We start from the raw sequence: 26,906 nt of genomic DNA on the forward strand, positions 1-26,906 counted from the left end.
GGAAAGACTTGAAGGCCCAGAACACTGCCAGTAACTCCAGTATGTTGATGTGCAGATCCTTCTCCTCCGGAAGCCACAGACCTCTGGCATGTAGACATCCGGTGTGACCGTCTCCTGGCATGGAGGGGTTTGAAATCCCATCCCCTGGGCGATGTGGGAACATACCCGCCTCCACTCTATCACACGCCGGAACTCCTCGTTGAAGGGGATCTTGTCCAGAAAATTCCCGGACACTTGTATCCAACGTGCAACCAAGAATTCCTGTATGAGTTGCATCTGCAACCTGCAGAGACGGACAAGGTAGATGCAGGGTGACATCATGCCCACAAAGACTCAATGGCCCGAACCGTGGCCGTCTTCACAGACGACAGCTGCTGTACCTTCCCTTGAATGACCGCTAGCCTCTCCTCCAATTGGGGATACCAGGCAAGCCATTGTGTTGAGTCTGGAGCCGAGAAACACCTACGATCTGTGAGTTACCAGACAGGCTCCTTCGTGTGCTCATCGGCCAGTTCCCAGGAGCAGGCTTGTATCGGCCAATCATCCAGGTACAGGTATACCTGTATGACATGCAGACACAGATGGGCCACCACCAGAGCCAGGCATTTTGTGAACACCCTTGGGGCCAACTTTAAGCTGAAAGGTAGGGCCTTGAACTGGTAGTGGTGGCCCTTGTACCACGGACCTTAGGAAATTCTGATGTTTCCTTTGAATGGGGACATGGAAGTATACATCCCCTAGGTCCACCAACGTCAAGAAATCCCCTTTCTCCAGTTGTCCGAGCACGTGTTGCAACGTGACCATTCTGAATTTTCAAGTACTTGTTTAGAAGGCGCAGGTCCAGGATGGGTCTCCAACCCTGCATCTTTTTTCTGACCAGAATGTATCTGGAATAGACTGCAGAGCCCCAGAGCCATTGGGAGACGAGTTCTATCACCCCTTTCCGTAACATGGCTCGCACTTCTTCCAGGAGCTGAGGGTTGTGCTGCTCCTGATGGGGAACTGGTGGAATACGAGGGCGCCTGCGTTGGAACTTCAAGATGTGTCCCTGGGCAAGAGTGTCCAGTGCCCGTCTGTCGGTGATCTTCTTCTACTCGCTGACAAAACTGGAGGCAACTTTTGCTGGATTTCCATCACTAGGGTGTGTAGAGTTGACAGGATGTCCATGGATATGTCCCTCGGCTGTGGAGGGAATGATGGAGTGCTAGTCCCTGCGCTGCCGTCCTCCACGTGGACTGCATGGACGGACGCTTGGTCGGCGTCGTCCGTGGATGAGAGGTCCATTGCTTTAACGTAAACCTTGGAGGGCTGTTTTGGGGCCTCCCCACCCCTTTTCCCTCCTAAGGGCCGTATACTGGGACCTAAACCAGTGCATTTCCCTCAGAGGTGCCTGCAGCCTTCACCACTGCTTCGGTGGCCATGTTGCGCCTGGGAGGCAGGGATACTCTCTGCGCTGTACGGACCACCCTGTCGGGTCCATACCCCATGCCGTAGTGGTCGCCCCAAAGGATGTCGACAAAGTGGTTGACTGAGTCTTCAGCTGAGCCTTCTTCTCTTCCTCTGGCCTTTGTTTCTCTGATTAGTCCCGTAACTTGGCCGGGTTGGAGGACTTCCTCTCTGAGGAGGAACCCGAAGGCAGTCTGGCTGATGAGGCGGTTGGCAAAGGCGGTTTATATGACCTGGGTCCCCATCAGCGGCGAATCAGGCCAAATCGGCGTTGCGGCTCTTACCTTTTTCTTGGACCCCCACGGATGGGGCGTCCTCAAAGGACTTTGGACTCCTCCCGGAGGGATACCACTCCTCGGACCAACCGGTCCTGGTGAGGCATGACTCTGCCCAGGGCACATGCCTTACTCGTCTTGAGCCATGCCGCCAGCCTGCTATACCTGTCTTTCTTCGTCTTCAGCAAGAAGCAAAGGCATATCTCTCATCCATTCTCATTGTGGTTCGGGTGCAGGCAGTACAGACACTTCTGATGTTTGTCTTCCACAAAGACATTCCTAACTCTGCATTGGGTGCAGGGCCTAAAAAGTGTCATTCCCTCCTTGTTCTCCTCTGTCATTGTCGGAGGGCGCGAAGTAGGCACAAGATGACCTTCAAGAAACTTCAACGAACAACTGCCCTTGAGGTGCGTGCAACTTCACTGACAACGGATCCCTGTTCCGGCCACCAAAGATAGGAGAACACGGGCTCCGATTGAACAAAAATAGAACTTTTCCACAAAAAACGTGGAAAAAAGTACGAAGTAGCTCGGAGAGCAACTCGAGGACTCCCAACACTGAAGCGTGTGGCATAAATCTGAAGATGGCTACCAAAGGATTCCCAGCCTGATGACGGGGATTATTCATGAGCATGTGAATCCATGCCAGACCCCATGCTGGAGAACAGATATTTCCAGTCCCCACATGTCCAGTAGTAGATAAAGCCACTCTCAAAATGTCTCGTAATGGGTTTGACAGTTACCACATGCCCAGAAAAAAAGTAAAGGCAAACCTGACATGCTCAGTAACAGGTATTTCCAGTCGCAAAATAGTAAAATATATGGCTTCAATCCTCTCTGTATCCAATAACAGCTATGTACAGTGTCTATATAATGAGAAAAAAGTATTGCCAGTCCCTACAATGCCCACAACGTCAACTAACTGGCATGGCCATTGCTAAAATTACAAATACAAAGTCAGAGGCATATTTAGTCCCTGCACTTTCAATAACAGATACGCCCCATGGCCAAATTGCAGAAGCATGCAGAGACTGTATGGCAAGTTCAGTCATCAGTCAATCATTTTATTTCGGAATATCGAAATTCCATAAAAACACTAAATGTTAAACATAAATAAATAAATAAATACATATATACCAAAAACACAAATAAATGTTCGAGCATTACAGTTCAGCAATAGACAACATTTCCTAATGTTTAGGGCATTCTGAATGTAGGTCAAAAGTGTCCAGCCAACAAGGCAGGGTACCTACCCTCAGAAGACAGCATAACGCAGGACAATATTGATAAAAACCCACATTTCTTAAGAGCAAGGAACAATGTTCTTCTTCTGATCAATGTATAAACTGGACTAAAGAACATAGAATATAACAAGTCTACTCTAGCATCAAAACAAAAATGCAAATATACATCTTCAGGTGCTTTTTCCATAATCACTGATTGTTCTAATCATCTAAACCTAGTAATCAAGATTCTGTCATATGCAAAATTACTCCTAGAGAGATAATCCTGCTGGGTGGCGGTAAGTGGTAAGTGGCAAAATTTGAGCTTAAATCAGTTACCTCCAATTATAACACTATGCCAAATTATGAGTTTTGGCTTTGAGTGGAAGATTTACCTCTAGCAAAACCCTGGAGGTAAATCTTGCCACTGAATGCCAAAAAATCATCAGGGTTGGTGGAATTACTGCAGCGGTAATTCCGCCGCAGTAATTCCGCAAAAAAAGTCCCATTGGTTCTAATGGACCCAAAATAAGTGGGGATTTACACCGCTACCACAACTTGTAATCAGGCGCAAATTCCGCCTGACCAAGTGGTGGTACCTGTAAATCCGTTTTGTGGCATTTCAGAGGATTTACCTATGAAATACCTCCAAACTCGTAATGAGGCCACAGTGCTTACCATTTCCATGTTTCGACACGCTCATTGGTTTCCCCACATTCGAGTATATAATTGCACAGACGTGCTCTAGAATGAAAGTGCAGACGTACACTCTAAAATGTGCAAGTGATTAAAATGATCTTGAGAGTTAACATTACCTAGTAATTATTTTATATGCATCAACAATGGAATAATAGTGCCATCTTCCTTGCTCATTATGCTCTGAATGAGGATTTGAGTTAAGGCTGCTTTTGGATTAGGCCATAATCACAGCCAGTGGTGGGCTGGTCCAGTGGTGGGCTGGTCCAAGTTAACGTTTGTCCATTAAAAAGCGTTCTAATTGAATAAATCGTTTTTTTTAATCGATAAAAAAATGACCGATTCAGAAAGACCGAACTGTCAGCCCATGCGACGCACACGGTTGTGCGCAGGGGCGGACAGGCACGGCGGGACCCAGAGGAGGAGTCGCGTGAGTCCAGTTGAGTGTGCGAGTGACTGTGTGTGTATGTGTATGTACTAGGAATGTTTGTGAAGGGGGAGGTGCAGGGGCTAAATGTAACTGGTTGTGTGTTTGCATGTGTGTGTGTGTGTGTGTGTGTGTGTGTGAATGGTCGGGGATTGAGTGAGTATGATTGGGGCGTGCAGAGGCAGTTGGTGAAGAAAGGAGGAAAGGGGGGCTCGGGTGGACAAACCCCGCAAATTCATGTTATTTCTGCTTTTTGGGCGCCAGACAAAATCAACCAAAATATGTGGCCTTCAAAAAGCAGAAATTTCACATAGAACCTTAAGAAGCCTGTATGCAGTTAAATATGAACTACATGATTTACCACTGTTCTGGGAAGGCCCAACAATTCTTTTAAAACATTGTTTCCTATAATTTAAAGTGAGGATACCTTTTAGAAGCCCCATAACAAAGCTCCATATCTCACAATTGATTTAATTTTTAAACTATAGATTTTTTAAATCATATCAATTGGTTGAGCATGGCACATTTTGGTAAATCATGGAGACCCTCCCAAGGCTTGTTTCATTCTACTAACTTGCATATTAATGTAATCATTTCCTGATAAAAGCGTGAAAAAACGTATAAGCATGGCCCAGAATTTGGCTATATTATCATTGTCAAAGGCCATGCTCAGGTGAATAAAGGAGATGCATGTAGGACCTTTCTTAATGTACAATTAGTGTACCTCAATCAGATATACATTCAGGGCTTGTTCGCTTGTGCCCACAACAGAACTTTTTTTGCTGGTCCAGAGTTCCAATTTGTTTAACAAGGCTCGGCCAAATATATAAAAGTTCAAATTTAGCAGAGAAATGGGTCCCTAGGCTGTTCGATTATTCCTACAGCCCTTTCTAAAAATTTGGTTAATTAGTGTCAGCTTCCAATTAGCTGGATTTTTAGAAGTTTTTATTATGGTGTTAAATACTTTACCCATAAATCTATCAGGTCCAAAAATAAATCCACAGGAATGCCGCTCTGTCCAGGCCTGTGACCAAGTGCCCGGGCTTTCATGGCAACTATTACCTCTTGCAAGGAAAATGTAAGGGCATCTATGGGGTCAGCCCTGCCTTCTGCCCTATTATACAATAGCACTCATTCTTGCTGCATACTCAAATTGTGGGTACTGTATAATGATCCAAAATGTGTAATCCATGCCTGGTCACTAACATTAGTTTCCATATCATTGTTTACTTTCCTATATTTAGGGCCATAGGACACCAGATCCCAAAACTTTCTTGAGTCATTGTCCGCACTGGACTGCCTCAGGTCGGACCATGACTCATTCTCCAATTCGAGCTTGCACTTAGCAATTGCAAGCTTATAGGTAATACGCGCTTGAGTAATCTCTTTCCTATGGTGTTTTTCAATAAACATATTTATTTTAGCCACACTACATTCCTTATTGAACCAGCCCACTTTTTCCTGGCCTTCTTTGTTTTGAAGAGCTAGTGTGAAGGGACTTCGACACATTTTCCATATGTGCACCGAAAGCTGTTAAGGTTAGCACGTCCATGGGCCTCATTACACGGATGGTGGTAGGGATTTACCGGTACCGGTAAAATACTGGTACCGGTAAATTCTTACCGCCTTACTACAAGGTCCCTTTGCGGGTTGGGGGATTTAACGCCTGCTTTTTGCAGGCGTTACAAACCAACCCGCAAAGGGACCCAGGGAGCTAATTACGGTACTGCAATTTGCGGTACCGTAATTAGCGCCTTCCCCATTCCCATTGAGCCCTATGGGGCTGCAACCTTGGAATGGGGCGGTAATTCCCCTTTCCGCCAAGGCGGTGCCGGTATTTTACCGGCATGAACCATGGCGCTAATAGCGCCATGGTTCACCGCCATCCATGTAATGAGGCCCCATATCTATATCTAGTAATAACGAGAGATAGTGTGTTGTTTGTACTACAAATTAAATGATGTACAAGTGATTTTTCCAGAGACTCCTATCTAATTCTAATCCGAGAAGATGATAATTGTACCATGGCCATGTGTGGTAATTCAGTTGGTGTAGGTAGCTCATCATTCCATTGGATTTTTAATACTATTGGATGGTGACCACTATAAAGGTCTTCCTCAACATGAAAATCTACGACTTTTGACCATAATAAGATGGGAGTGCAAACATAATCAATAGTCGAAGAACCATGATGCCCTTTAAAAGTAAGTTTGCCTGGAATGTGACAAGGCACCCTGCCATTGACAGAACCCATACTCCATTCTATAAGCCATGAATAGAGCATAAGGCCAGAGGGACATTAGCGTTTTTCTATCATGCATGGTTCTCGTATGCCCAGAAGATCATCCTCAAAATCATCAAACAAATATAATGGTGGTCCGTTGTCAATTTTAAGGTTGAAGTCTCTACCCAGTACTACGCATTCATTAGTTGATCATGCTTGTAAAATGTTATCCTCTATAAATGGTTTAAAACCCAAGAGACTATCTGACTCATTATATTTTCTGGGCGGTTAGAAAAATGTATAATCCATATGGTACAACTATTTTTAAAGCTTAATTTTAGCACAAACAGGTAGCTTTGGTCCGAATTGATGGAGCTGACCAAGCATCCCAAGGATGTTTTTATGAAGACAGCTAAACCACCATAATGCCTTCTGAGGTTTTTTTATGCCTTAGATCGGTAAGAACAATAGCCATCCAACTCAATCTCATCCAGAGGCCAAGTATCTTGTAAGAGAATTACACTGAAATCTTGCAAGTCATTTAATCCATCAGCCCTTTCTAATTTCCCCGCAGCACCTGCAATGTTCCAAGATAAGACGAATAAGGTAGGCTCTGCCAATTCTTTATTCATCATTTGGTCAGTGTCTCAGGCCTTGGTGTTGATAAAAGCAGGGATTACAGAGTCCATCATGATGTTCACTATACTCTGTGAAGCCGTAGGCGAATCTATCAGTCATTCCACATTTTCTAGAGTAGACTTCAAATCTATTCTGGCTAAGAAAAGAGCCAATATCATGCAGGGTGTTAGATTTAGGAAGTGTACACCAGGCTCTCACTGGTTGTTCGCTAGGCATGTTTTGAATCAGGGGGTAGATGGTTTTAGAAGAAATGAATAGTTACAGTAGTGACTAACATACTCTTAGTCCATAGTCCCCTTTGGAGGGTCTATCTACTTAGAGTTGGCCCAATGACAGAATCTAGACCATTTGCTGTTATACTGGCTCCTGGTAGCTTTGCTTCTGTTTCCCTGTATGATCTCCAGGTTAGCCTGTGATAGGTTCAAGTGTTTCAGAGTGACCTGCTCAGGAGCCATGCTGCAAGGGCTAGTTTTTGAGGTGCAGGGTGGAGGACCCTGCCTCCCCTGCTGGGTGAGGAGTGGAGCTGGGCCCAGCGGTAGGTGAATGAGAGGTCTTTCTGATAGGCTGAGCAGCTCGGAGAACCACAGCCTCGCCAGCCACCAGGGAGATATCAGAATGATGCTGAGGTGACATGATTGCTTTATCCTACAGATCACCCTGTGGACCAGGGGTGTGGGCAGGAAGGCGCAAGCCCTCATTTAGTTCCATTGTATCTGGAATGCATCGCCCAGGGAGCCGGGACCCTGCCCCTGCCAGGAGGCGAACTGCTGGCATTTCATGTTGTCGTAGGAGGCAAACAGATCCACTTGAAGTTGCCCCCACCTGAGGAAGATCTGCCTCAGTACCAGGTCGTTCAATTGCCACTCGTAATTGTCCACCCCCAGTCTGCTGAGTCTGTCCACCTCCAGGTTGGACTCCCCTGGGAGGTGGACAGCAATGAGGTAGATGTTGTTCTCCAGAGCCCATTCCCACATGCTGACCGTGAAGTTGCATAGTGGACGAGATCTGGTACTCCCATGCTTGTTGACATAATACATGCTGGTGGAGTTGTTGGTCTGTATAAGTAATGTCTTGCCCTCTATGAGAGGGAGGAAGGCTTTGTCGGCCAGCCAAATGGCCTTCGACTCTAGCCAGTTGATGTGGCACTCCTGCCAGGTCCAAACTCCATGGACCCTGTGGTTGTCCAGAGTGGCTCTCCAGCCCTCCAGGGAAGAGTCTGTTGTGACAGTGACCTGGGGGAGAGGGTGCCGGAAGGGCTTGCCCTGCCATAGGTTGAAGTCCGCAGACCACCAGGTGAGGTCCGGGTGGAGAGAGACGTGGGAATGCCCACTGGCTCCGATTGTGAGCCCTTCTCCTGATTCCATGAGGCTGCGAAGTGCAGCTGCAGTCTCCTCATCCTGAGTTTTGTGTGAGGTAATGCTAAAAGGACCACTGCCATAATGCCCAGTAGGTGTTGGTACCATCAGGCCGAGGTCACAGTCCTGGAGAGGAAGTGAGCAGTGGCTCTCCTGATGGCCGTGATCTTGTCCTCCGAAGGGAACACCCTCTCGGAGCCGGTGTACCACATGAGGCCCAGGAAGGTCAGCTTCTACGTGGGTTGTAGCTGAGACTTCTTGAGACTGATAGTAAACCCCAGGTCATAGAGTTTGTTCATAAGCGCGGAGGTGGTGTGAAGAACCACCTCCGGAGATGAGGCCCGGACGAACCAGTCATCCAGGTAGGGGTAGATGTGGTGGCCCTGGGCTGTGAGGAGAGCTTGCACCGCGTTCATCAATCTGGTAAATGCCATGGGGGCTGAATTGAGGCCGAAGGGTAGCACCTTGTACTGGAAATGGCAGCCCATGATCCTGAAGCACAGAAAGGACAAATGCGGCTGCCAAATCGGGAAGTGTAGATACCCGTCCTTCAGATCCAGGGAGCACATCCAGTCTCCCCTGCACAGTGTCTCTGCAATGAGTGCTGGCGTAAACATCTTTAATTTTTGTAGTGGAAGGGAGAGGTTGAGAGTGGAAAGGTCCAACACAACTCTCAGGCCAGCCTGGTTCTTCCTCTGTATGGCAAAAATCCTGGAAGAGAAGCCCAATCCTCTCTGGGAGGCTGGGACTTCTTCCACGGCCTGGCTCTCAACGAGCAACCGGATCTCTGCCAACAGAGTTGCTATCCCAATCTGTGGGAGAGGAGGGGAGGAGGGAGAAGAGTGACAGACCAGTAGGGGGTACCCCGTGGAGACTACAGATAGGATCCAGGGGTCGGAAAGGTTTTGGCGCCAGAATTGCACGTGCAAGCCTGCCCCCTACCAGAGACACGTGTACCCAGAGGGCCGTGTCATTACTTTTTTCCCTCAGAGGCTGTTGAGGACGAGGGGGATTGGAAAAAGCCCTTGCCCCCCTTTTGTTGTTTCCTCCGATGCTGACTCAGGAAACGGTCAGGCTGTCTGGACCTTCGAACTTGGAAGTCTCGGAACCCTCCAGATGCCCGCCCGTTGTCAGAGCGTAGATTGGACTGTGTGTACGCCTTGGGCGTGGCCTTCATAAGAATAGATAAAGACTTGGCAGTCTGTGAGCTGTTCTTCTTCTTATCTAATTCTTCATCCGTGGAGGAGTGGAAGAGGTCACTACCCTCGAATGGAAGGTCCAATACGTGTTCCTGGACGTCCGGGTTTAACTTCGTAGCCCAGAGCCAGGCCATCCTTCTTATGTCTGTGGTGATGCAGATGGCCCGGCCAGAGGTATCGATATGGGCCACTGTGGACTCCATGATCTCAGACGCTACCAGCCTGGATTCTCCAAGTCCCGCTTTGAAGCAAGCCTGGCTTTGGGGCGGGAGTTCTAGGAGGAAGCCCACAATTTTCCACTAGAGCCTTTAGTTAGCGGCTGCCAGCATGGCATCAGTGTTGGCTTGACACAGGTGCAAGGAGGCGTTAGAATACAGCTTTTACTCGTACGCCTCCAAGATCTTCTCCTCCTTGCCTAGCAGCGCAGAGGACGAGGTGGCTGAGGACGACTGAGGCTTAGAATAGAGTGACGCTGCAACGATCACCGAGGAGTGTGGCTGAGGATGAGCCGAAAGCAAGAGTGTATCCCTTTCCAGCTGCCTGTATTTGGCATTGAGGGGCCGATTGACAGGCTGGGCTGGGATGAGTGTGGCTTGAGCCATCCCTTTTTGGCCAGAGCAACCACATCCTTCTGCATCAGGATCCCCGTCTTGGAGGGTGGCCTTAGGGTGAGGACTTCTGCCAAGACCCCCTCCTCAGACGGTTCGACCTCGGGCTGAGGAAGGCCCCGGTATACTGCCAGGGCCGCAAGGCGTTCGTGGAAGGCCTTCGGTGAAGATGCGTGTCGGGGTCCTCCTCCTCGTCTGTGTCCACCTGAGTGCTTGGAGGATCCAGAACTGGCGGAGGGGTACTGGGTGCCGTGGGCTGCCGTGTGGGGGCCGGAGCCGGAGGCTGCTGTGGAACCAGCCTGTACTGCCAGAGGCAGAGGGGCCAGAATCGGCAAAGGGAGCAAGGGCTGCGCTTTGAGGAATGACTATGGGTGCTGGTGGAGTGACCGGAGGGAGTATGACCCTGATAGCATCCCAGAGGATGTCCCCCATCTGCTGGGTTGCCATCAGCGATAGGAACCTTTTGAAGAACCTGTCTTCGGAGGCTGAAGGGGTGGCATGTGATATAGACTGAGTGGTTAATGGCAGCTTGGGCCAGTGCACACTCTGCCTGGGGCACAGGGGGAACCTGCCCTGCACTGCTGATGGATAAGCTGTAGGCCAAGTACCTGGTTGGCACCAGTTCCACCTTGTGACTCGTTCCTCCACCCGCTCTGCTAGAGGAGGTATAGGATGAGTGGCCATTTTGTCTGGCGCGGCGGCCATTTTGTCGAGCTGCGTGCCACGTGCCGAAGGCGTGGTGCCTGGCTCGCTGGAACCAGCCCCGTTCAAGATGCTTGGTTTTGGAGCGTAAGGCCTATCCTGCACCTCAGGCCGGGGCTTGGAAGGCGTATTGCCCTTGGCAGATTTGCCGGTAGTGCTGCGTAAAGGCACCCCCTCAGACATGATGCCAGTATTAGGGTGTTGCCCCTCGGGAGTATCCCTGGTACAAGAATCTTGCAGTCCCTAAGCACTGGTACCGGAAGGATCCGGAGACCCCTCGGTCGTGAGGCCAGTAGCTGGACTAGCCTCGGTATGTGTGCTGGTGCTAGAACCCGATAGGTTCCTTCCGGTCGGGCGCTTCCTCAGAAAGGAGTCACCCTTATGGGGTGCGATAGTGAATAGAGCCCTTGCCTTCGGCCTCGAGCGATGCTTGACAAAGTCCTTCAGGTCCTCCGGTGGAGACTTCTGGAAGATCTCCGTCCACCTAGCTAGCCTGTTCTTCAGAGCACACGGAACAACCTTCTCAGCCATGGTCGGGGCAGCAGAGGCAAAGGGCGTGGGGGTTGGATATAGGGAAGAGCCCCTCGCAGGCTGTACACCTGCTGACGCCTGCTGAAGTCAACATGAACCGGGGAGGAGTGTGGCGTCGGAGGAACAAGTATCTAAAAGATAAAGAAAAACACAAGATAGAAGAATATCCAGGGAAGAGTGTGTGGAATTACATAGCCAAAGCCAAACCCAGGAGCGCTAGTGAAATCACCCCGTTCCCGTCGAAGCGGAAAATGGGACTGAGGAGTGGCATTGGTGAGCGCATGCTCCTAGGGCCGCGCCCCTGTACGCCTCTAAATTTAAAGGTTAAGAAGATTTTTCTGGGACACCCATACAATATGGAGGAAAGGGGACGGGACGTAAGAGAAGGATATGTATTCTTAAGCTGAAAGCCTTTAATGAATGTTGTATAAGGCCTAATATTACAAGAGTATAGGCCTGCCGGGTAGAGGTGCTGCATGGATAATAGTTTTAAGTTAGCATCCCGTTGGTATATACCCAGGTTGCAAGTGAGATAGGATGTCATCATGGCATTTGCAATTTAAGAAGTCTTCACACTGCTACTGTCTAATTGGTCGTAATGCCAGTTTTTACTGCAAATCTTTGTCAGCAGTTGCAACTCAATGCAGAGAGGAAGGCAACTTATTTTTTTCTGTAATAATTGGTAGGGATCTCTTGGTATTCTGTGGCACTTTTCGTGGTGGTACGCATGGGTTTAGGTTCTTACTTGTCTGGTATTTTTGCATTCGATTTCCATTGTTAATATTTGCTGAGGTTGTTGAGAATGATGACCTCCTAGAATTATCTACAGGGGTACTTTGCCAGACTGCCTGTGAGTAGTTCATTGGAACGCCACACTTCATTTTATATGAGTTGTCTATTGGACTGTTATGGCTCTTAACTTCCCGTGAGGAGGTATGTTTTTCAACTGTGTATGGGAATGCTGACCACTGGTGACGTCTGGATGAAACATGCGTCTGGATTGTCCCTTGGATGTCATACTGCGAGAATGCCTGTGAAGATGCTAGGAAGTATTCTTCACTTTTTCGCTCCTGCACCTGGCTATCTTGTACTTGCGACAGTGGTATTATATTTTTCTGTGAGCTAGGAGAACAATAATATTGATGAGTATGGAAGGGTAACACCCTATTTTGGGCCTCAGGTATGGTACTGTCCTGATAACTTTCTGGGAAATATTCTTTTTTTTCGATGATTACAATATTTGGTATTTCGTGCAATGTTCTTTTGGAACTTGTGTGAGAAAAAGGCAATTCAGTGGTTTTAGTGGTTGCTTTAACATTTGAAGGGCTGCTTTTTTGTATTGCCCTTTGATGATACTCTGCTTGAAGGGCAATGCTTTTACCATATCTATCTCGGACACATTTTCCAGGATATTTGCGTGTCTTTGGATTTTCTGAATTGACACTACTTTTGTAGCCTGCAATGGTGAAATTTGACATCGAATTACACAAGTCCCTTTGCACGGTTGTTGTAGCAGTTGGTGTTTTGGTGACATATTTATTGTTATCTTCATCTTTGATCTTCGGTGCTGACAGACGTGTGAGATTTGTTTTTGACCTCTGGTCCTTAGATATCTGTAAATGGTTGTTCACACAATCTGTTTGGATTATCCTATGGTGTTGCCTCTGCCCTTGGTATTGGCTGTCACCATAATATGTTACTGAGGGGCATCCTTTGGAAGTTTCTGACTTGATAGTCTCTTGATGTATTTTCAGTGAGGCTTTCTTGTGGAAATCTTTTGACATAGTCATATTGCTGCTCTGAGATTCCAAGATCAAATCAGGGGCTCCCTTTGCTACATCTAAGTGGCTGCTACTCTTGCAGTATCCCGGGGCCTCTTGGACATGAAACAGATTGTCATTCTCTGATAGTTTCCGGTGTTCTTTACGGCTGCTACACAGAGATATCTGTTGGTGGGGTTCTCTTACCGCTGCACCTATTAAAAACAGAAGGAAATAATGCAACATGATTCTGTAGTTCACTGGTCCTTAACATGTTATTATTATAAGTACCCACACATACTTACTTTGTCTATATTTTCTTTGTATTTGCATGCATACCATAACTACTGTTTGTCTGTTTATTTCACAGTTCACTGATGTTCTCTGCGTGGACATAATCTATCCTGTCACAATGTTTCCTTTGTCTTTATTTTCTTTAAAGCTAACAGAATGCACTCTCTCTCCAACACTTCTAGAGTCAACAGGGAGTACAGATGCCACAAAAGTGTAAAGTTACCTCAGATGCTTCAGCAGATCTAAACTTGCTTAATTGAGATGGAAACACCAACCCTAACTTTGATGGACCAGACTCATAACTCTAACACTCAGGTTCTAAACTTTGATCTTGTAGCTTTTGCATGATCCACCGTAAATTGGTATCTAGTGTATACACATGGGATTAAAACACAATTGTAGAGTGATAGAATGCCATTATCAAACGTGTGGTATAGGTTATGAGATCACTTAAAATCTCAGCATTGTAAACAGGCCTGATTTGATAATGTGAGATGATCAGGAGAAAGAATTCTGAGGAAACCACGTTTTCCTAATCCAAGAGCTATACTTTACCAACTCTTTAACAATTTCAATGCCATTGTGTGAAATCCTTCTGGGTAAAACTTTTTTGGCAAACGTGTTTTATTGAAAATATTTTAACACAATTATACAACTATGCTCTGTTGATTCTGAAGGTATTCAACCATATTACCGTTGGCCCATATACATTTATGTGAAAAGTGATAAAAATTAAAAGAGACAGCAGCCAACTGGCTGTCAAAGAGCAATAGAAAGAAACATGTCATTTGACACAAAGTGAAAAGCTGTCAAAACTAAAGCTGGCAATGGCAAGTATTCAGTAAACCTGCAATGTATTCAGCACAGGATATGAAATAATAGATCAATTCTTGCCAATTCTCCAGCACGTTCTTAGGGGCATCAGCCAAGGCCCAGTGTCCGCTAGTGGGGATGTCAGGCAGCATGACAACACATTATCAATAAAGCAAAAGGTTCAGCAAGATTTCTGGCCTGTGAATATTGTCTCTGTTCTGCTGTATAAAATGGATAATTGTAGACCATGTTTCAATATACTTATGGTGGGTGTTATGACTTGCAGATGTTATTATGTCAATCGAGAGCAGATACCGAACCCTTCACTATAACATAACAATAATAGGGGTTAAGCATCCTACCATCACTTGGAAATGGAAAATCTGAAAGCAAGGGGAATTTAACTAGTTGGATCTTAATTGAATGCCTTACTCTTGCTGACAGCCCCAAACACAGTATCAACAGGATTCCAGTCCAAAGAGAAATGTGAAATCTTGGTCATAAAACCGGACAGCCCCATCAGATATGTAACATGTTTCTAAGAGGATCCACAACATCTCCAGCATACATGAGAAGCCAAAAGATTGATTTTATGTAGTGTGACTGGTGTCCCATATCATCAGAGGAACAAGTTACATATACTTTCTTGGCTCCTCTTTCATGTATCTGCTAGCATACTGCTTTAGGGATTTCCCCACCCAATACCTCCTCCCACTTGACCTATCTGAATAGATTAGTGCTTACATTTGCTGTGTTTAGAGCCTGGTAAATCCAATATACTAGATTTGCTGAATACCCTCCACTAACTATCCTTTCAAAGTGACATTGTTGCAGAGACCCTCACTCCTTGACCTCCTGCTGTGAAATCCAGAGCCTTATTTGCATGTAGGTAGATCTGTCATTTTCTGATATCCAAAGGGGCTCCTGGTAAATTGATCAGCAGAGGCTGCCTGCAATTCAACAGTTGCTTTCAACTGTGCTGCAAAAGTGTAATGCTGAGGATTGGGGGCTGATTGGCCACCTGAGTTTCAAGTGAGATAAAGGATTCTCTTAGCAATACACAGTTGTTTGCATTCCAAATAAAATTTAACATCTTGGTGTGAATTTCTTCATGTAGGGGAGCCAGCATTTCCACATGGAGGGCGTGGCTAATATGAATAAGTTGTGGCATAAAGTACATTTTTGAGCTAGCTATTCCCTCATTACAGAAATGTTCAGTTACAACCATTTTGCTAGAACTTGATATAAATCTGAAAGCAACTTGAGGGGAATATTGCAACTGTGTAAGGAGCAATACTTCAAGGTGATATTTACTGGAAGATATTTCATGTACTTTTGCTCACAGGTGAATTGCCATGCCAGCTGAAAGTTTGAATTAAACCAATGCGTCTCATAGGATCAGCGGCCATGGATTTGAATGGATTTATTTTTTTACCCAGAGACCTCTTGGAAGACACTCAGTTCTGCTAAGTGTAGCGTATGGTTGTCCTTGAGTCTCGAATCACACAGATTATATTATTTGCCAAAAGCACAATTATGTGGCGGTGTGAGACAGCTGGGAAGCTAAGGATGTCTCCATTTTGCCAGGCAGCTTGAGCAAATGCCTCAATGACAAGTACAAAGTTTAGTCCAAATTAGGATCTCTTTGTTTGACCCATTGGAGCCTGAACCCTTCTGCTCTGGGAGCATCCCGAAGGTTCTCGTTCCAATTTCCAGTCTCACAACTCTGACTATCTGCACCCCCCCCCCACAAACATCATCAAGACAATCGGCTTAAGCATTAGGGAAACAAAGGCAGTGATGGTCGTAATACACACACACACACAGAGCAAGCAGATACCACGGATGAATCTGCATACCTACAATGCATCTGAAACCGCAGGGTAACTTCAAGATCAGGAGGCAGTAGTTCGGGGAAGGCAGGTAATACACACACAGACCCAAGAAAACCATGACAGGAACAGGTGGCATCTATGACAGCACTTACTTGATCCCAAGATAACAGGTCTACCTTTTCAATTCTCAGCTTCTGGCAATGTAGGAGACAATCAGCTAAATAAGGACTATATTCCATACATCTGGGTGAGAGGAGAGCCTATTTATCATCACTCAATCATAAAAATCATAAAATTCCAACACTAATAGGACACAGGTCATTACCAGGGTGCCATAATGAGTGCCAGTATAAACAGGACAGTGGGAGGTGCACACCAAGGGAGTTTGAGAAGGGTTAATTGTGAGTTGGCTCATGCAGGAAGTAAGGAGAGAAGGGTGCAACAGAGAGATGATGGAGTTGGAGGTGGGCAAGAGCAGAAATGTGGATGGTAATACAAGGTAGAGGATGGAGTGTGAGGATGGAGAGAGCAGAGAGGTGGAGGAAAGAGGTATAATTAGGAAGAGGACTGTAATTACCAGGGAATCAACAGAAAATGTGAAGCCAAATGGTATTGTTCAAGGGTGTTTATTATGCTCAACAGAAAATGAGGGATTAGGGTAGGTGAGACCATGGGTTGGGTCAGACAAACAACATATACAGAATCAAATTTCTTAGGATAATGGTCCTCAGTCCTTGACTCTGTCACTTGTTCCTATGCCCTCTAGTAGGGAAAAGTCTCTCAAAGTGCTTGGGATTTTTAGAGGCCCAATACCTCTTTATTGGATTGACTGAATATCTTTTTTTCCGAATGTCACCACTGCTTCTCTTCCTGGAAAACCGGGTAACCCTATCCCATGTGCATTGGGTTGTCTGAAACTGGTGCAGGTCTCAGACCCTTGTACTTGTGTTGTACCTTTAGGTTTCTAAGCATAACCCCTTCTTCAGGTTGTCAGGCCTTCCCCTAATGCTACTACTCCACCAAGCTAGGAGCATCTCCAAGATCTTGGGCCTCAATTAACCCCTCCTCCTCATGTTCCTCTCTGGATCCTCACTCCCCTCCTTGTTAACCCTCCCCCTGTTCTCTTCTACATACCACCACACTCTTAGCTCTGCTTACCGAACTTCTCTCTCTTGCTCTCGAGATCTTTTTTCTCCTTGGCCACCTTCCCCTAATTTCTTCTTGTTCCCTCCCCACCATCCCTTCATCTTCATCCTTCTTCTGCACTCCTCTTTACAACTCTGCCTCCTCCTTTATCTCTCCCGTCTTCATCCTGATTACATCTGTTCAGCTCCTCCTCTTTTCTATTCTCTCCCCTCGATGACTCCTATAATGCTCCTCTTTCAACCTCTGCTTTCTCTGATAGTCCCTCTCTTGCTCCCCACCTCCATTTTCAGTTCTCTCTCCACCACCCCTTGATGACTGCTTTCCAGCTCCTTGTTCAAGGTTCTCCCCTCATCCACCAGATGACTCCTCTTCATCTCCTCCACCTGCTCTTCCAACCTTCTCTGGCTGATTCCTCGCCTTCTCCTCCACCTACTGCCTTTACTCCTCCTACTCAAAACTCTCTAATCACCACTACTCATTGCTGCTCTGCTAAACAACAATCTTTGCCTTCTGCTCTATACTACTAACTCCCATACTCCTCCCTTCCTTCTGTCCCTTTGTATCGTCTTGCCGGACAACCAACATATTGGGTAATTAAGCAAGGTTTGTTAGCTGGGTGAATTGTGTGAGCAGGCCTTGTGATAGGCCCTAACAGCAGGGAACAACAAATCTTCCATGCATACAAAATGTGTTACAGGGGCCCTCTTCGGCTCTGCTTTCTGAGGTTACTTGAAGTGATGGGACCATATTGGATTCAGATGGTCCGCTGCTGTGTTTGCTGGTATTCAGCATAGTCAAGTTCTCAGCTTTCATGTAGTTTGGTATTCATCTATTCTCCATGCGCTTGCAGGGATCCACAAGCTTTTCCTCACAGGACTCATAAGCAAGAGTACAAGTGGCAACTGCTAACTGATGTCTCTTTTCAAAACAACCCTGCAATTTCCAATATGGCACGGTGGATACAGGCGCCTGGAGCTGAAGCAAATAAATTCCACTTAAGGCTTTAAATGACAACTTCGCCTAATGGATATCATGGTCTGATGTGCAGTGGTGAGCTAAGAGTTTGAGACCCCTGGTCCTCCCCTCAAAGGCGTTAGCATTTTTCTTTTTATTAACATTCTGCTCCTTTTTTGACCATGCCTCCCTTATACAACATACTGAAACAACCCAAATGACCACAGCCCTGACCTCTACCTTCTAGCAGGGCCATCCCCTGGTTGTGTTTAGCCTTAGGTTGTCCCAGTTCATTGGACGATTATGAAAGTGTTAAGCCAACATGGATGAAAATGGACTGTGGAGCCTGCGGGATCCTCTGTATTCCCCTGGCTTTGTCTGCATCACAGAGTTGGTGGTGCTCCTATGGTCACCTTAGTCCTATTTCCCCGCCTTCCATATCATACTTTATCACAAAGTGGAGTTAGAGAAATGAGATAGAAAGAGAAAGAAGCAAAGGTGGAATCAAAAGAGGCTGGAGGAGAGACAAGATGGGAGGTGGTGAGAAGATCATCAGGTTGGAGATGGAGGTGGATCAGCAGGTAGAAGGAGGTGGTCCAGGAGCGAACATCATCATTGGCCAAGGCAAGAGGACCAAAGTCTGGGTATGCTGCAAAGAGAAGGCGAAACCAGTGGGCCTCAGCTGGGGTGAAGTGTGGGTGCAAGCAGTAAAGAAGTGGAAAGCCTTGTTAACGTGAGCCCAGCATCCGGCAGGGCCCAATACCAAAATAACCTATACGGAATAGAGGGAGGGGAAACACATAGGCTATCCAGGCCCCATAATGCAGAGTCTGGTGCCATGGGCAAGCCCACCAAGGGAGAATAAAGAAGACTTGCTCATGGAGAACCTGAGCTAAGGGGCTCACTAACATGTCAGCCAGAATGGTTACCAAATTCTGTAACTTGCCATTGGCTGTGGTGCCATAAAAACAATTATTATATACTGAAAACCATCCTGGGACAGACGGGCAAAAGAGTCAACTGCCATGTCAACACCAGGCAACCGCAGCCTAGAAGGCTAGCGTATGCTAGCAACCTTTCAGAAATGTCTGGCTCTGGTAGGACTCGAAAGAACTGCAAGCGATTTTGTGTGTGCTCCCTTCAGGCTGGCCATCTCCGACTATGAACTTGTCCAACCTAGGACAACTGGACTGTGGACCATGGTTCTTTTCTCTAGACTAGGATTCAAGCTTCCTTCACACTTGTTTTGTTTCATATGGACGTTCTACACTGTTACTTTGACGCTTGTTAGTAGACCTTACAGCCACAACGGTGTTGCACATAATTAACCTGCAGCCTAAACCCTCTGCTAGTTTCAAGTATTTTAATGATCTAAGTCTGATGCACTGGCTTTATTTCCTGATTCATGAGATATTGTGTTGCTTTGCAGTTTCTTTGATAATCAGTTCTGCACTGTTGGGAACTGGCATCCATATGTTGGATTTTGCGGAATGGATTGCAAATTCTATGGCGTTTTACTCCGTTTTTCTAAAACAAAATGTGCTATAAAATGCACCATTTCCAACCATTACTCAAATACAATTTTTGGGGGGGTGCCTCATATCCAGACCCCCAAGCACTGATTTGTGCTCCCTCATTACGCTCAGTTGCACAAGTGAGAAAGCAGGGCGGTGTCATGGGTACTAGACGAGGAGCCGGCACAAGGGGAAGTAGCAGTTCTGGGACCCGCTTGAGTTTTTTTAAAAATGTTTTATTATACTTGTACATAATCAAAAAGAGAAATGATTTTTACAACGAGATGTCGGTTAGATAAATCAAGGTTCGTTTCACCCAAATATTTTTTTTTTGTTTTTTTTTTGCAAGGCAGGATCATTTTCAATCGTTTTTTTAATGTTATTTGAAAAGTAACACAAATGCGTGCATAACATTTTAACGCTTCTGAATATTTGCTTGCCTTCCAAAGTGTGCAAACCTGCCAACACAGCCATTCATGTCTGCACTGCAAAGCATTGCGACAGCCACAAGCTAGACACAAACTTGCTAGATGCAAACAATATGCATGTGGTGTTCTTTTTCGTTTGTTGCATACATTGCATACACAATGATGTCGTCGCTAATGTTTGTCTTCCCTTCCAGGCCATTGAGGACTTTCCAGATCTCATGCTGAAACACTTCACCTTCAGACAATATTCCGTAGTTTAGACGCTTGTATCTTCTCAGTCCGAGGTGGGAGGAGAAGGTGGTGATGTACCTCGACTCCTTGGCCAGTTTGAGTTGGTGGTATCCAGACCTGAGGTCGAGCTTGCTGAATATCGTCGCTCCTTTCAGGTCGACGATGAGCTCGTCTATGGTTGGTGTGATGTCACGTTCTCTCCCAATGGCCACGTTAGCGAGACTCATATCGATGCAGATGCGTACTGCGTTGGGTTGTTTGGGTTTTTGAGCCACCACCATGGGGGATACCCACAGGGTTGGCCTTGAGGTCTTCTCTATTATGCCTGCCTTTTCCAGTTTGTCGAGTTCTTTTTCTACGGCCTCCCTCATGTGGTACGGCATTCAGCGATGACGCACTCCTTTTGGTTTGATGGCAGGGTCAATATGGAGTTTCATTGAACGGTCCTTCAGGCAGCCGATTCCTTGGAATACTTTCTGGTGTTTTTCTAGTAGGTCATTGATTTCCGTGTGTTGGATGCAGAATGTCTTGCAGCTTAGGAGTGTCTCACAGCCGGCGTCGACAACGTAGATTTGGGCTCGGCGCGAGGTGATGTTATTTGAAAAGTCTGATTTGAATGACCCTTGTACTGGGAGAGGTTTCTTGCAGCCGTATGCGTACAGTCGGACTTTCCTGTCCCGGAGTCTTGGTTTTGGGTGGAGCTTGTCGAATGCTATTACTGGCATGACATTCACGGTTGCACCGGTGTCAGTGACCACTCTTAAGGGTTTTCTGTTGGAAATGACGGTGCATGATAGTCTTTTCCGTTGCTTGGACCTCTTGGGCTCTACTGCTGAGATGAGGTGTACACGGTGTATTCTCTTGCTGGCCTTCCTTCGCCTCTCTTTGTCCTGTCTGTCGGGGGATGCGCTGTCTCCGCTTTCTTTGCTCTCACTCGTGTCCGGTGATCTCTGGATGTAATCTATGGCTCTCGCCCTCCCCTTCCTGCTTGGTTGAAGAGAGGTTTCTCGAGGAGCAAATTTCTTCTGGTGTTCATGTGGCCGCCGCGGTGGTTGTTCTCGGTCGTTTCTGTTTGGCGGATTTAGGCAGACAGTCGCATAGAGGTTGAGGCGGTTGCACTTGCGGCAGGTTGACCCCCAGCAGGGCATGTTTCCCCTATGTGCCATGGGCCGCCGCACCATTTGCATCGGTTCTCCCTTCCCTGAGGTATGTGGGGCTTGGAGGTGTACATTCCTCGTTCTCCCAGTTCTCAGGTGCTTTGGCGTATCGATATAACTACAATGTCTTCTGTCTTCTTGGGGTTGTAGAGTGGGAGTCGCTGGATTGCGGCTATGATTACAACTACCTGGTCATCCGTGCGTTCACGAAGAAGCCCCATTTCGAGGATGGGGGATAGTCTTATGTTCATCTCTGATAGGATGGCCCTCCTCAGTTTCTTGGATGAAATCCCGTTTATTATTTGGAGACGGATGGGGAACTCTTCGTTGGGGAATTGAGGTCAGGTTTAAAGTTATCATTGAGCGCGTTCTTGGCAGCCTCGTAGTTGTCTGCGTCTCCATTGTCTGGGATGGCGTTGAATAGGCACAGTGCCGCTGCTCCCATGATGAGCAGGATGAAAGTGCGTTTCTTTCTCACTGCCGTGATCTTCCTTGCGTCGAGATGCATCTTGAATTGTTGTAGCGAGACTCCCCAGCGGATGGCTGCTCCTGTGGTGAAAGGATCAAAAGGCGCCATGAGCGTGGTGAGTGCTGGGTCAGGGTGTTCTGGGTTGGCGCCCCTCCTCGCCGATGGGCTTGCACTTGCCCTCGAGGGGCTTGTGTTGGCGCTGGCCATGGTTGATGCTGTGAGGTGGGACGCGGGTTGTGCGCAGGGAATAGGTTTCCACGCTAGTGCAGGTGCAACCACATGCTCCTGGAGGTGTTGCATGAATGGTTGCAGGGGTGGATCTTCTCGCAGGGTAAAAAGTCACTATAGTGCCCAGGCTGAGGACCCTGTCCCTGGGGTTGTTGGGGAAAACACTCACTGGTGTATTGTAGTTGTAGTCCCTGGTTGCTTTAAATATTTGTTGTATGCAGTCTTCTGGGCGTTGGAATTTCCGTGGGAGGTGATGTCAGGACATGTGCGTAGTTGTGTGCACATCCGGAGCGTTGGATACCTCTGCGTGCTCTGGAATCAGGCGTTCAGAAAAAGAAAAACCCCACGGAATGTTGGGGGTACGAGAGCAAGGCTCCGCTTCCTTGTTTATTCATGGGAAATCCCACGGAACGTTGGGGGTAAGAGACCGAGGCTCTGCTTCCTTGTTTGTACATGGGAAATCGCATTGAACGTTGGGGGTGCCAGAACGAGGCTCCTGCTTCTGCGTTTATATATACGCGATTTTGATGAAGCTCCGGCAGGCCTTCCAGAACATTGGGGGCCTAGAAGTGAGGTTCACTCTCCTGTGTGAAACGTCCGCACACGGGCTGGTGGGTGCTTGATGGCAGGCCTACTGGGTAGCAGCGATGGAGCTGGTGGGAGTGCCAGAGTTCAATGTATGGGCGCGTGGGGATTGCATCGCCTCGTCGCCAATGTGATGTCAGGCCCTCCATGGTTGCGGAGGCCCGGCAGCGGGTGTGGGCCTGGCAAGGATTGATGGCGCTGCGCAGCGCAGCAAAGAGACACAACCACTTGGTGAGGTGCATAAACCCAGACTGGCGCGCGCACACCAGTTCCGGTGGTTCCTTTATTTTCATTGCCCCCGCCCCTGACACATGACCGGGATTCTTCCGGCACGTGACACCACACCAACCATTAGTCAAATAGAATTCTTGGGGGGCGCCTCACATCCAGACCCCCAAGCACTGATTCGCTCACCCTCACTACGCTCAGTTGCACGAGTGAGAAAGCAGGGCGGTGAATATTTGCTTGCCTTCCAAAGTGTGCAAACCTGCCAACACAGCCATTCATGTCTGCAGTGCAAAACATCGCGACAGCCACAAGCTAGACACAAGCATGTGTGCAGGTTTGCAGCACACTAATACCCCTATGTTCATCATTGACAATCTTCTGCCATTAGCACATTTACAAATATCGCAACCCTGAGACGTTAAAGTCTGTAAAATGACAAAGCACAAACAGCACAGACTCACACCACACCAACATTAAAAACACACACACTCAAGTGTATGCAGGATTACAAACTACAATACCATTTAAGATTAGACATAATAACCAATATCCATCACCAATCACCCCTGCTCCCCCTCCCACACACATGCACCCATATAAACAGAATACATTAACAGTAGCAGAACACGCTGCGCTCACACGAAGAAAAACAAAAAGCACATTCAGGTCAGGAAAGGAGTAAGCGTGTGATCACACTAAGGACAAGTACAGCATAGGTACCAGCAATTAAACTCCCCCCTCCCAGCACCCACACGCCCTGTACATCATAGGCCCCAGTTTCGCAACCTTCCCTTTTACATGAACAGGTACAGAACCACCGTGAGCAGTGCCTCCTCCCTTGGGTGGAGCAGAAAGAGCATCCCCTCCCTGGATTCCCTCACACATAGAAGAAGTAGTGCAAGCGGAAGCAGGGCAGGCTTCATTCAAAAAGAAAAGGAACAGCTCCGGAAGAAGCAATGCAAATAGAGAAGCTAAACCCCTAATGCTGAGAGCCAGGACTAAATGGTTTGAAAAGAGAACTTTGCATTTTTATTAAAGAATATATCTCTACTTTGAAGTACAACAAACAATAGGGTTTCTCATTGCTTACAGACAACTTCATGGCACTTTTGTTAAACATGCTTTAGACCACTGGTCAAAAAATGACACCATGTCACTCAGGTACCGCATTTCCGGTGCAGAAGTTGCTTTTCACAAATCAATGGCATGATATATCTATGTCTACTTGAAGTAACCAAACAATGCCAAACTAAGAGAGCGCTATTTTGCTACATGAAAAATGCTTCCAGAACAAAAGATGTCCAGGTCCATAGAGTCCTCTGGTCAACTTATTAAAACCAAACATTTTAAAAGCAACGGCCAGTCTTTTGATAATGACAGATGGACATTTGGAATAAAATAACATTTAAGTGGTGATGCTATTTGAATACAGCTCATTAGCAAATAAAAACAACCCATATGAAGCAGTTGTTTGAGTACAGTTTCCAGTGTGCTTCCTTTCAGCACCAGTACTGCCAGTTCGCTGTATGTGCCCTCCAGAACATGAGGACGGTGTTCCACTGCTTTGTATTCTGGACAGATCGCAGTTTGGTGCATTTCTGGCATCTGCAAATTAAATATGCATCTGGGCTGCTGTTGAAATAGCCCCAGAAGGTGTTGCCAGTTAATTATCGTTCTTTGTAACTCTCATTAGTGCTGCAACACCATGAATTTTATTTGATGTGGAAACCGGGGGGCAAACCCCATTATTATGTATCCTCTGCTGAGAAAAAAACGTGTTTCTATAAATGCATTTGAAAGTTACAATTATCTGACACCCCCTGCCCAACCTGACTTACCTGTGTGACCAGGCGGGCCGTTCTAAAACCAATACTACCTCTGATCTAGGACTACCTGCCAGGGCTCTCAGCTTTCTACCTCTGCAATAAAAGGCATACACGGGAGGGGGAGGCGCAGAAATGACCTTGGATCGTGGCTTGCTAGCACTAGTTCAAAGGCACGCTGGCTGGGATTCTCCATGGTGCCTGTGTATCATTTTCCATATGTGCCATACTGTTTGTACAAGCCACTAGCAAGAAGAGCAACCATCATTAGCTCTATGACAGCAGGCATTGCCTTAGCCATCTGAAAAACACTGGGAGCGTTGATAGGACGGGAGCTGGCTTTATGCTGATTTGAGGCCTGGGATCAATCACAGAGTCCAGCCTGAACCAGGTCATCAGGACCTAGTAACACTGTGTTTTTGTTTGTACGTTTGAAAGCATTTGAAAAATTAAAATTACATTTTGACCGAGGACGAGGATGGCTTGTCAGCCTCAAAAAGGGGTCTGCAATCCTCGAGTTTCCAGATGTTTGGACTAGAACTCCCATCGCACCTCCTCAACATAGCCAATGTTGACAGGGTGTGGGAGTCTTAGCCCAAAACATCTGGAAAGCAGAAAGTTGCAGGTCTCAAAGGCAAGTTCACTACTTCATATTATTTTACCAAATTTCAAAGCATACATGCAGTGTTCAATTACACTGATCATCTGCCACCTGCCCCCAGAAGCTCATAGTCCAGGAGGAAGCAATGGCACCTCTGGAGTGACATGGCCCTGACCTTGGACTTGACGTACATAACATCCTTCTGACAAACCTCTTTGTGTTGACTCCCAGCCAGAAATTGTGAGCTGCGAAAAACAGGCACCAATCAGACATAGGTCTGCCACCTCAGTCCTATGTATGGGGTAGAAGAACTCATAAATATAAGTACTGTGGTTTGCAGGAGGGTTCCCCATTTTCACTGGAGGGATTCTAACATCACCTCATCTCTCATTAAGTTACATCTTCTATTTAATTATTTTTAACAGCAGAAATAAATCTGTTTGGCACCCCCTGCTGTACGGGGTCCTAGGCAATGGCCTAGTGTGCCTTGTGTTTGCACTGGCCTTCGGAACAAGAGAGACCAAGAAGTCTGGAAAGAGTTGTCAGACCAGGCGTGGCAGACAAAGAAACAGAGGAATAGAGTAAAGAGATAAGCAGTTAGTGGAAGAGTGGTTGAAATATGTAAAGAAGGGGAGAAACATCTGGAAGGAGGATGTGGAAGTGGTAAAGGGAAGTGACAAGGAGTGGTTGAACAACAAAGAGATGAAGGAAGAGGTGGAAGAAGGAAGTGAAGAGGAGAAATGGAGAAGCATCAATCAAAGAGGTGAAGGATGAAGGTATAGAAAGAAGTGGTAGAAGGTGTAGATACTGTTAAGGGGAGGTCAATGTTACATCAGCAGAAAGGAAAAAGAACAGTATCGAAGAGACAAAGGTGATGGACCCTAAGATATCAAGGGGTACAAGTAGGAGGTGTGGAGAGATGAGGTCGTGTGGAGGTGTCCAGGAGGGGCATGAGAACCTCAAAACGAAGAAAGAAAGAGAGAAGGGTCCAGGGCAGGATCGAGGGAAGAAGCAAGGGACACGAGAGACTGGATCCCGAGGGGTAGGAGATGGTAAGAGGCTTAGGGAGTACCCTAACAAGGCCTTAGGGTGGCCTCCAGTGTCCCTGTGGCTCAGAGCCTTAGTTGACTGCCAGCTCTGCCGTGAAACCACCTACAGAGCCCGCCAGAAGGCTCCAGCCCAGAGCTGAGACTCATGGCAGAGTTTCCACTTGTGAAAGCCAGAAAGAGAGTGTGAGAAGCCTTTAAACCTGGAAATGAGAACCAAGAGGAAGAGATCCTAAGAGGATGGGTGTGGGAACCCCTTAAACACACGATTGGACCGAGTTTGGTGTTGTGGCCAAAAACGGAGGTAATGCAGTGGTAACCGAGCTATCACTGCATTACTGCCATATCACCACACCACCAAACTATGGATTTGGAGGTAAGGCAGAGGAAAAACCTCAAGCAGATGCTGAAGGTGATTCCTCTGCTTTACTGCCCAAAAAAGGCCAAATCAGCGGAAATAGCATCAGTGG

General features: G+C 46.9%; 1 protein-coding gene across 2 annotated transcripts in view; it reads right to left on the reverse strand.

The window, feature by feature from the left end:
• Window positions 1-2,758: 2,758 nt before the first annotated feature.
• The window catches only part of LOC138491615 (ubiquitin carboxyl-terminal hydrolase 48-like), a 1,427,336-nt gene continuing 1,403,188 nt past the window's right edge, over window positions 2,759-26,906 (reverse strand). For both annotated transcript variants that reach the window (XM_069618241.1, XM_069618240.1), the window contains exon 16: window positions 2,759-13,299. In XM_069618241.1, the coding sequence (XP_069474342.1) occupies window positions 11,963-13,299 (1,337 nt within the window). In that variant the 3' untranslated portion in view covers window positions 2,759-11,962. The remainder of the gene's footprint in view (window positions 13,300-26,906) is intronic.

This window comes from Ambystoma mexicanum, chromosome 10, assembly GCF_040938575.1.
Source record: "Ambystoma mexicanum isolate Mex_15411 chromosome 10, UKY_AmexF1_1, whole genome shotgun sequence".
NCBI lineage: Eukaryota > Metazoa > Chordata > Amphibia > Caudata > Ambystomatidae > Ambystoma > Ambystoma mexicanum.